This window comes from Gossypium hirsutum, chromosome A13 (assembly GCF_007990345.1).
Source record: "Gossypium hirsutum isolate 1008001.06 chromosome A13, Gossypium_hirsutum_v2.1, whole genome shotgun sequence".
NCBI classification, from domain to species: Eukaryota; Viridiplantae; Streptophyta; class Magnoliopsida; order Malvales; family Malvaceae; genus Gossypium; species Gossypium hirsutum.
The window spans coordinates 60,997,572-61,008,834 of NC_053436.1; the positions used below are offsets into that span (position 1 = coordinate 60,997,572).

Consider the following 11,263-nt stretch of genomic DNA (forward strand, 5'->3'; position numbering starts at 1 on the left):
TGCAAAGATCGCCGAGGATGTGAAGCGTGCTGAGCGCCAGAATCGTGTGAATGATAAGGGAAGGAACAATAGGGTTTGGGAGCCCTCAGGTTCAGCTGTGGGGCTTAAAAAAAGGCCAGATTGGGTGGGCCAGTCAGAATTGGGGTCCTTGTTACTGCTACTGGACTACAGTCTTGTGCTGATTGTGGGAAGCGCCATTAGGGCGAGTGCTAGAAGAGGTTAGGGGCATGTTTGAGGTGGAGATCTATAGACCACCGTATCAGGGATTGTCCAATGAGGCCTGATCAGATTCAAGGTTCTGGTATGGGTACTATTCGATCACAAAAAGGTATTCAGCAGCCATTAAGTGGCCATGGTCAGGTCAGGGGTGGTAATAGTATAGGTCGTGGTCGTAGAGCACCGGGCAGAGGTGCTAGGCATACTGAGGCAAGGCAGCCAATGCTGGTTTATGCTACACGTCACTAAGAGAACAGAGACACCCTAGAGGTTAATATGGGTACGTTCTTTATTCATCATGTACCTTACACTGCATTGATTGATATTGGGTTTACGCATTCTTATATGGCATGCACTGTGTCTGAGACTTTGGGTGTGATATTTGAAAACACCACGAGTGAGGTTACCGTGTTAAGTCCATTAGGGCAGTCTATGAGAGTGAATAAACTGTTTAAGGAGGTACCTTTGGATGTGCAAGGAGGGATCTTTTTAGCAGATTTAATGGAACTCCTATTTGGAAAATTTAAGTTGATACTGGGTATGCATTGGCTAGTTAAGAATCAGGCGAATTTCGACTGTGCTAGTAAGCGGGTGGTACTGAAAACTACAGAGGGTGACGAGGTAATTATGATTGGGGAACATCGGAACTATCTCTCAAATGTGATTTCTGCACTTAGATTTGAAAAGTTGGTTCGTAATGGTTGTGAGGCGTACCTAGCCTACGTTAGTGCATCTGGTTCTAAGGTTTTGGCTGTTAGAGATATCAAAATAGTTAAGAATTTCCTAGATGCCTTTCCCGATAAGCTACTAGGGTTACCTCCTAATCGTGAAGTTGAGTTCGGGATAGAACTCTTGCCTGGTACAGCTCTGGTGTCTATCGCCCCTTATAAAATGGCATCGAAGGAGCTTGTGGAGCTTAAGGCTTAGATTCAAGAGTTATTGGATCGAGGGTTCATCCACCCTAGTGTGTCTCCGTGGGGAGCACCGGTTTTTTTTGTGAAGAAGAATGATGGAACTATAAGTATGTGCATCGACTATTGGCAACTGAACAAGCTGACTATCAAGAATAAGTACCCTTACCTAGGATTGATGATCTATTCGACTAGTTTTGAGGAGCTTCGATCTTCTCTAAGATTGATCTCCGATCAGGGTACCATCAATTGAGGTTGAAGGAGACTGATGTTTTCAAGATAGCATTTAAGACTCGTTACGGTCATTACGAGTTCCTAGTGATGTTGTTTGGACTAACGAATGCACCAATGACTTTTATGGATTTGAGGAACTGAGTGTTCCAGCCCCATCTGGATCAATTCATAGTTGTGTTTATAAATGACATTCTGGTGTATTCGAGGACTGAGTATAAACATGATGCACATCTTTGAATTGTTTTACAAATTTTAAGGGAGAAATAATTATACGTTAAATTCAGCAAGTGAGAATTTTGGCTACGTGAGATAACTTTTCTGGGTCATATTGTATCTACTGAGATGATTAGGGTTGATCCTCGAAAAATTGAAGCTGTTCTGGATTGGAAGTAGCCTAAGCCAGTATTTGAGATTCGAAGTTTTCTGGGTTTGGTAGGGTATTATAAACTATTTATTGAGGGGTTTTCGTTGATTGCTGCACCTCTGACTAAGTTGTTGCATAAAGGAGTGCCATTTAACTGGACTGATAAGCAAGAGGAAAGTTTTGAGAAACTCAAGAAAGTTCTGACTGAGGCCCCTGTCTTAATACAACCAGAGTCTGGAAAGGAATTCACTGTCTACAGCGATGCATCATATGTTGGTTTAGGATGTCTGTTGATGTAAGGGGATAAAGTAGTGCCTTGTGCATCTTGTCAGCTTAAGACACATGAAGTGAACTATCCAACACATGACTTGGAGTTGGCTGCGGTGGTATTCAAACTGAAGATTTGGAGGCATTACCTATATGGTGAGAAGTGCATCATTTATACGGATCACAAAAGCCTTAAATATTTACTCACTCAGAAGGAACTAAACCTTAGGCAGCGTAGGTAGATTGAGCTATTTAAGGATCATGACTGTCCAATTGAATACCATCCTGGTAAAGCTAATGTGGTGGCCGATACACTGAGCCGTAGGGCTATGACTGATTTGAGGGCGATGTTTGCTCGTCTCAGTTTGTTTGATGATGGTAGCTTGTTGGCAGAAATCCAAGTTAAACCGAGGTGGATTGAGCAGATTAAGGGTAATCAGTTGAAAGATGACTCGTTGGGTACTCGGTTTCAACAGATAAAGAGTGGAGAAGCTTTAGATTTCGGATTGAATAGAGAAGTGGTACTTTGTTTCCATGGGAAAGTCTGTGATCTGAGGCAGTCTATACTGCAAGAGGCATATAATAGCCTTTACACTATGCATCCTAGTGGGAATAAAATGTACCAAGATCTTCAAGAGTTATATTGGTGGCCAAGTCTTAAGCGTGAAGTTATCGATTTTGTGGGTAAATGTCTGACTTGCAAGTAGGTTAAAGCGGAATATCAGTTGCCTTCAGGGCTGCTTCAGCCGGCTAAGATTCTGCTTTGGAAGTGAGAGAGAGTGACTATGGATTTTGTTAGTGGGCAGCTCTTAACGCCAATTAAGAAGGATTAAATATGGGTCATCATTGATCAATTGACTAAATCTGCCCATTTCATATATGTTCGTATTGATTACTCGTTACAGAAGTTGGCTAAACTATATGTGTCTAAGATAGTGCGACTGCAAGGGGTACCGATTTCTATAATATCTGATAGAGATCTTCGGTTCACGTCTCAGTTCTGGAAGAAGTTGCATGAAGCATTGGCTACAAGGTTGGACTTTAGTACTGCGTTCCATCCTTAGACAGACGGACAGTCAGAGAGGGTGATTCAAATACTGGAGGACATGTTTAGGAGTTATGTAATTAACTTCTGTGGTAGTCGGGAAGATTACTTACAGTTGGCAGAGTTTTCATACAACAATAGCTACCAGTCTAGCGTACAGATGGCACCTTATGATGCATTATACGGTCATAGGTGTCGTACTCCTACGTGTTGGACTGAGTTGGGCGAGAGGCGTGTTCTGGGTCCTGAATTGATTTCTGATACTAAACATAAAGTTAGAAAGATTCGTGATCGACTGAAGCCAGCATCCGACAGGCAGAAGTCATATACGGATCTAAAGCGTAAGGAGATTGAGTATTCGGTGGAGGACTTGGTGTTTCTTAAGGTCTCGCCATGGAAGAAGGTACTGAGGTTTGGTCAGAAGGGCAAGCTAGGCCTTAGGTTCATTGGGCCTTATCGTATATTGAAGAGCGTGGGACCATTTTCTTATCAACTTGAGTTACCACCAGAATTGGTCCAGATCCATTATACGTTCTATGTCTCTATGTTGAGGCGATATCGCTCTGATCCTGCGCACATTGTCTCGACGAAGGAGATTAAGGCTAGGCCTACTTTGACTCTTGTGGAGGAGCCGGATCAGTTTTTAGACCGCGATGTGAAAGTTCTGAGGAGAAAGTTGGTTCCAGTAGTGAAGGTGCTATGGCGTAATCACAGTTCTAAGGAAGCCACCTGGGAACCCGATGAGGCGATGCGACAACAATACCCCATCTATTTTGACCAGTTAAATTTCAAGGCCGAAATTTTCTTTTAGGGGGGTAGAGTTGTAATGCCCCCAAAATTGAAGTGTTTATTTTGTATGTTGTATTGCATAAATGTATGCTTTTTCTAGTGGTCGAGTGTCCTTAGGAGCATTGGAGAGGTCCTAAGTTCAAGCCTGGTCAATTGCTAAATCTTTGGTCTTTTTAAGTATAACCCTTGTCTGTAGTTAGTAGTCTTTTAAATTGTTGTGGGTAAAATTTGTCACAAGGCCGTTGTTAGTCTAGTGGTAAATGACGTATGGGTGTTCCTTAGAGGTCTAAGGTTTGAGCGTTAGTAGGATGGAAGGAGAATTTTTTTTTTTGCTGCGAGTGTGAGGGAGGTATCCTAGGTTGACCGAAATTGAGGAGTTGGTAGGAGTTTGAATAGGTGGTTAACTAGAATAAGGTGGAGAGATTTTAGGCGAGGGATAAGGGGGAGGAAAAAGTGGAGTTTGAGGTTGAGTGAAGTTATGTCGAATTTGAGTGTTGCGCATAGGGACTTTCAGCTGAGTAGTTCTTCTTTAGGATTTTCGGTTTTGGCTACTCTTTTGGGGTCTTTTCTCTCTTCTTACTGTTGGGTTTTTGCAACTAGGGTCTTTTCTTTTGTTTCTGAAGCTGAGTCGTGCTTTTGGGAACTACCTTTTCGGTCTTTGTTGCCTACGATTTTACTGCTTTCTCCAAACATTTTTGCCACGGTTTGTCTTCTCCCTCACAACTCTTCTTAAACGGTTTCCCTTTAGGCTGAATACCTATCTCTTCCTTATCTCTCTGACCATTTCTATTTTAGCCTAGAGAGATCGAGGTTCCCATTTCTTCTTTTCTTCTCTCCGGTGCTATTTATTTTTTGTTGGTCGAATACTGCTCTTTCTTTTTCCTCTGTGTGCCGACACTTCTTTTGGCTTTTGCTTCTTTTCTGTGGTCTTGGTAGTAAGTGCTACTCATTTGAATTTGTTTGGTTCATTCTTTTTTTCTTTTTACTGTACCAATTGTTCTCTTTTAACACTATGTTTTTGCCAAATGTTACTAAGGGCTTAGATCTCTTTAGTCAAGGGATAAGGCTAATTGTTCTTTCCCGACAAGTGATCCTTTTATTCTTGGTAAGCGCTTAAAGTTCTAGATATGTCTATGTTGGGTTTAGATTCTTATGAATCGGTTAACCTTTTGCGTGAAGGATAGAGCTTTGGGGAGATTGCATTGGTTCTGGTTTAGGAGGGGGTTCTACGACTGTTCAACTAGCAAGTACTGTTGAATAGTGTTAAGTATCTTCACTACTATGGTTTTCAATTAATCATGAACATGAACTGATGATGGGATTGTTGTCATCATAGGTGTTTTGGATCTCGGAAGTGTTTCAACTACAGATTCATAACAGGTGTGTAATCACACTGCAAAGTTTGTTAATCGGCGGAAAGTTAGAAGGCATGTTTATAGACGCTACATGAGCGTGCGCTCGCTCATATGATGAATCGAACACATAAACACGTGCGTTTGACAATAGAGGCCACCATGAACGATATCATGGGTTTAGGCCATTTTGGGCCACATTGGGCCGAAATGGGCCATGTGGGCCTACGGGCTTGTAGGCCCTGCACGTGCAAACCGGATGGATGTGTGGAGATTATTGGGCTGGCTGTGTAGTTTGCACGGCCAAGGCCATATTTTGGCCTTATTGGGCCACACGAGTGTGTGGGCCCACGTGGGCCGTCTTATGGGCTTGGGCCCATTTTCGCTGTTAATTATTAAGGTTGCACGGGTTGCTCGAGACGACTGTGGACCTACTGTTGGGTTGGTAAGTGGACCTAGACCCTAATCTATGATATGACTATTATACCCTATGAGGTAAATGACGGATATGCCCCTAAGTGATGTATGATTGTTTGAGCATGCCATTTTTATTGTATGTACATTTATATTATGTTGCATTACATGAGGTGGGATGTATGATATTGGAGGAAGTGTACAGAATGGCTATAAGCCTAGTAGTGGGAGCTCTGCTGCAAATACTATTAGTGCCGCAACCGATGCTATATTCTGAAGTGTAGGGATAAGTGGGTCGATTTTATCCCCACATGAAGTGTATGGTTGGACGGAGTGGAGTGTAGAGGATGGATGGGTAGGATCTCTGTATGCATCTCTGATACTGTACTGAAATGGGGCTAAGGCCCACCCTGTTACTGTTACCGTAATGGGCTAAGGCCCACACTAATATTGCCACTGATAAGGGCTTAGGCCCAGGCTGTTTTACACTGTATGATTTTCGACTTGATAAATAGGGATTATACACTGAGTTTTCATAAACTCACTTTTCTACTTATCTGGGCAGGTAATCCCTAGTCGGATCGGTGCTGCGAGGGACTCGGAGATGGCCGCACCACTGTTTATGTTTTCGTATTTGACTTTTTAGTAAAAGTACTTTTATTTGGGTAAATTGTGACAGCCCTAAATTGACCCTAGTCGGAAAGTGGTTTTGGGACCACTAAACCGAGTCACCGAAGTATTTGAATATGATATTTATTGTCTAAAATATGTGAATATGAATGTGTGAAAGTTTTAAGCTTCGATTTAGTCGATTGCATGTGAATTTAGTTAATAGGACTTATGTGTGACACTTTTGAAATGTGATAGGTTAATCTATAAGGAACTATTAATGCATGTTATAAAAATGATGGGTTTGCATGTCAAATTAACCAAAAAAATCAAGATGGTGGCCGGCCATGCTATGGGTTAAAGCATATTATAAACATTTTGTGTTAATGTTTTATGTTAGAAATAATAAAATAAAAGGTTAGTAATAAAGTAATGAAAAGGGAGGGGTGATGAAAACAAAGTTGGCTCATCTATGCTCCCCCATTGCCGTGACTTGAGGAAGGAAGAAGAAGAGGATTCTCTTGCTTCATGATCATTTGGTTGATGTTTAGGAAGAGGTATGTTTGATGTTATTCCATGAAATTCATGCATATTTTTAGATGTTGGTTTAAATTCTTTTGCTATTTGATGGAGATGATACTCGGCCATGGGTGTTGTCTTCTTGGTTGGTGTTTGATGTTGTGGTGATGAGGCATGAAGATGATTGAGTTTGAGTGCTTAATAAAAAGGATGGGTCTTAACAACTTCATGAAGTATTCGGCCATGGTGCTAAAATGTTGTATTGTGTTTAAACTTAGAATTTTTAGTTATATGTATGTGTTAAGTTGCTTGAAATGTTAGATTAATTTGAACTCATCACCAAGTTCTTTAGGCAACCCATGTTAAAAATTTCGGTATTGAGATGCCTAGAACTTTCGGCCATAGTAGCTATGGAGAAATAAGGTTTTTGTTTCTTGTTAAATTGGATGTATCTTGTTGTATGAGTGCTTGAACAAACTATGATTAAATAGATACATAGATTCAAGGTGGGAAGAATTGGCTATTATGCTTGATACTAATGCCGAATATGAGAATGTTGTACTTGAAAGTTGTAGGTGAACATGACAAGTGTATTCGGCTTAGGGCATAAAGGATATGAAAATTTGGTATTTATTTTTGATGTGTGTGTATGACCATGGATAATTGGCTGCACAAATATTATAAATACATAATGTATGTTAAATTTATTAAGCTACAAAACATTATACATGTTCGGCCAAGGTAAATTATTTGAGTAAAGTATATCTTGATGGTACATTTTAGCTAGTATAAAATGTATATGGATGTCGTATGGCTATGTTTAATTTGGGAAGTAAATTGTTTGATTTAGCTCAAGAGCCTAGAGGATCAAAGTTGGATAAGGGAAAGGAAAAAGTGATCGAATAGCCATCGAAATCGTTCGACAACATCCGAGGTAAGTCTTCGAGTAATGAAACTTAGTTTATGACTTGATTAAGTCATGACATATAAGCATAAAAAATAAACGGTGATATAATGATTCTACTTGAATTATATATTGAGGTGATTAGTTTATACCTATGACGAGTAGCCGAATGTGTATAGAGATCATGTTATAAAGCCAATCAAAATCATGCTCTTTGTATGTGGCTATTGAGCCGAAATTGGTAAGGTTTGATAAGTGTCTTGTGTTTGAGCTTTAGTAATGAAAATGAAATATGGATGTGTCATGATTTGTTGATATTTGTGCATGATTATTCGAATGATATCCGGGCTAAGTCCCGAAGGCATTTGTGCTAGTGACTATATCCGGGCTAAGTCCCGAAGGCATTTGTGCTAGTGACTATATCCGGGCTAAGACCCGAAGGCATTTGTGCGAGTTGCTATATCCGGCTACATCCCGAAGGTACTTGGGTTTGGAAGTGAGCGACCTTGCTGTAATAATTTCAATTAATACGCTCATAAAATCCAAACGATAAGGTATGTTTTGTATATGCTTTGGAAAAGTCGATTCCAATTAAATAGTATTCGCTCAATTGATTAACGAACTTTCAGCCTTTAGTTAGGTTTGATACCTTGTGTATGAATATATTGGTTGAAGCGTGAAGAAATTATGATTTTGAGAATGTGCATATATGAAATTATTCATTTAGTCATATGAACGCTATACTTTAGTCGTACATAATTTCGTTACTCAAAACTTACTAAGCATTAAATGCTTATTCTGTTTCTTTGATTCTCTGTTTTATAGATTTTGTTCGTCAGCTATCGGACTCGGGATTGTCAAATTCGAAGTCGTCCACACTATCTAAGCCTTTTTGGTACTCTTTTAGTTAAAAGTTGATAATGGCATGTATAGGACTAACCTTCAAGTACCTTTGGTAATGTGTATATATTCGGATAGCCATGCGAAAATGGCTTAAATATTTTGAGCATAGTATTAAAATCATTTTGTATATATATATGGTTATTGAGAGGTGTGGAAATGCTTGGCAATGATTAGCCATTGGAATGGTTAATCACGATCATATTTGGTGCTATGTATGTCAAATGGCTAGTTGAATCATGGAAACTATGAAATAGGTGAAATTTACCTTAAAATAGATGCTGACAGCAGCAGTGATGTGAGTTTGAAAATTCACTAAAAATAGTAGGAATGTAATTAAATAATGAATAAATTATGTAATCTAACCTTGATGAGTCTATTTTCATATGGAAGAAGCGAAACGACCATATGAGCCGTATTTTATGAGATGTTTAACTTTTCATGAAACAGGGCCAGAACGGTTACTGGATCCCCTGTTCTGACTTTGGAAATTTACCATAAATTAGCCAGAAATAATTAGAAGTCATACTTTATATTTACAGATTCCTTTTTGAGTCTAGTTTCATTAGAAACAAACGGCATATGTATTGAAGCCCTGTACAGGGAGATATCTAAGTCGTAATGCATGAAGGTCAGAGTAGTCGAACCCTGAAACAGGGGAGAATTTAACTAATAAACTGTACTAATTGGCCTGACCACAAATTCTAGAAAGAAACTGTAGATGGATATATGCATCTAGTTTCAGGGAAAATTTACAGAATCAGTTTTCGAGTTTTAGAACTCGAGATATGATTTTTATGGTGACAGTGACGCAGTTAGCCAGCTTGTCTGAAAATTTTAAAATGAACTGTGTAAATAAATGAATTAAGTTCATTAACACCTCGTGTTCGACTCCGACAACGGTCTCGGGTGCGGGGTGTTACATAAATATTATGTAATAAGGCCGCTTTAAGTTTTATTTTTATTTGAGGATTTATTTAAATTGGTTTATATCTGTTAGCAGTAGGACTCAAGTTTTAAAAAGATAAATAATTTTCAACTACCAGGTTACGCATCTCGTTTTAAAAGCTTCCACAAAGAATAATGTTTTTTTCAAAGGTAGTAACAATTTAATATGACATATGTTTTGCTAAACCAACCTATGTTCTAACAACAAACAAGATATGTTAACTACTCTTAAAGACCGCAATGGAGTTTTAATACAAAACAGACTTTACAATGAAACTACGCTTTTCAAAACATAATCTAGTGCAACACCGCAAATTTGGCAATAACGTCTAGGCTGGGTTTAGGGTGTTACACACGTAATCATTTTTGTAATTACCATTGCATTTTTACCCTTGTCTTGCCATAGCATTTTTATTTATTTGTTAGAATTCACATATTACATATATTATTATTCCTTAATTATCTTTGTATTATTTTTTTTTGTCATGGCATTAATGACGCTCCTTTATAATAACTTGACCAAATTGTTTCTAACTGATTCCTATGTAGACGATCTCACCTATCACTTTATTACTTAATCCAATGTGGATACTTGGACAATTCGCATAGCATATTCACACGAGATAAGTTTTTGCTACCGTTGTCGGGGATTGGCAATTTGGTGAATTTTTGTTTGGTTATTTTACTTATTTCAACTCATTTTAGCTAACTTAGTTGTATTTAATTTCTACAGGGTTGTTGTCAGTGCATGAATAGAAGCATTCCTACTAACGAATAATATCCTTTTGATCTAAAGATCGAGAGAATTTTGCAAAGAAGGAGAAGAGAAGTGCAGAACATGGCAAGGAATGAGAATGATCCTGGTTTGAATAATCCATTAAATACAAATGGTCAGGTTATTGATCTTCCTATTCATCGTGTGATAGATGATCGAGATAGGCCAATTCGAGAGCATGTTGTGCCAAATTTGGATGACTTGAGTCCATGGATAGTTAGACCACACATTCAAGCTCAACATTTTAAATTGAAACTGGTGATGTTTTAAATGTTGCAAACAGTGGGACAATTCAATGGGTTTCCTACTGAGGATCCAATACTACATTTAAGACTTTTTCTGGAGGTCTATGACTCATTTCGACAATAGGGTGCTCCTGAAGATGACCTACGACTTAAACTATTCCCATATTCCTTGAGAGACTGAGCAAGAGCATGGTTGAATACTTTGCCGTCAAGGATGGTTGCATCATGGAATGATCCTTTCTAGTGGTTTTTGCTACAATATAATCTACCAAACATGAAAGCCAAACTTAGAAATGACATCACGTCTTTTTAGTAATCAGAGGATGAAACACTATAAAGCTTGGAAAAGATTTAAAGAATTACTATAAAAATGTCCAATGCATGGGTTTCAGCACTAGACTCAGATGGAGATGTTTTATAATGGATTGAACGCACATACAAGGATGGTAGTTGATGTTTCTACCAATGGTACTTTTTTGGATAAATCTTATAATGAAGCGTATGAGATTTTGGAACAGATTGCCAATAATGATTATTAATATCCTACCATGCGAGTTGAGACTAGCAGAAGAACTGCTAGCACAGTGGCACTTGATACAATCACTTCATTGATTCCCAGGAATCATATTTAACTAATATGATCAAAATAATTAATAGGCCAAATGCAGTTCAAGAGATGAAATATGTTGAGCGATTGCATGTTTATTGTGGCAAAGGCTATCTGTTTGGCGAATGCCCATTGAACCCAGCACTTGTGTGTTACATGGGTAA

The 11,263-nt window shown here is 38.8% G+C and overlaps 1 protein-coding gene and 1 non-coding gene across 2 annotated transcripts; one reads left to right on the forward strand and one right to left on the reverse strand.

Moving 5' to 3' along the window:
* Positions 1-492: 492 nt before the first annotated feature.
* LOC107947764 (uncharacterized) lies at positions 493-3,848 on the forward strand. Its single transcript, XM_016882292.2, has 4 exons — positions 493-1,075; positions 2,386-2,513; positions 2,898-3,025; positions 3,134-3,848. The coding sequence occupies exons 1-4, from the start codon at positions 493-495 to the stop codon at positions 3,846-3,848; spliced, it is 1,554 nt and encodes a 517-aa protein (XP_016737781.2).
* A 6,927-nt stretch (positions 3,849-10,775) lies between these two features.
* LOC121212936 (small nucleolar RNA R71) lies at positions 10,776-10,880 on the reverse strand. The gene has a single exon (XR_005908307.1). It is a non-coding gene; the product is annotated as a small nucleolar RNA R71 (small nucleolar RNA).
* Positions 10,881-11,263: the final 383 nt, after the last annotated feature.

Coding starts and splice junctions, on each gene's coding strand:
- LOC107947764 (XM_016882292.2), top strand. CDS start 493: ATGGGTACGTTCTTTATTCATCATGTACCTTACACTGCATTGATTGAT. Junction 1,076..2,385: donor CGGGATAGAACTCTTGCCTG/GTACAGCTCTGG, acceptor GCTTGTTGGCAG/AAATCCAAGTTAAACCGAGG. Junction 3,026..3,133: donor CATGAAGCATTGGCTACAAG/GTTGGACTTTAG, acceptor CTTCTGTGGTAG/TCGGGAAGATTACTTACAGT.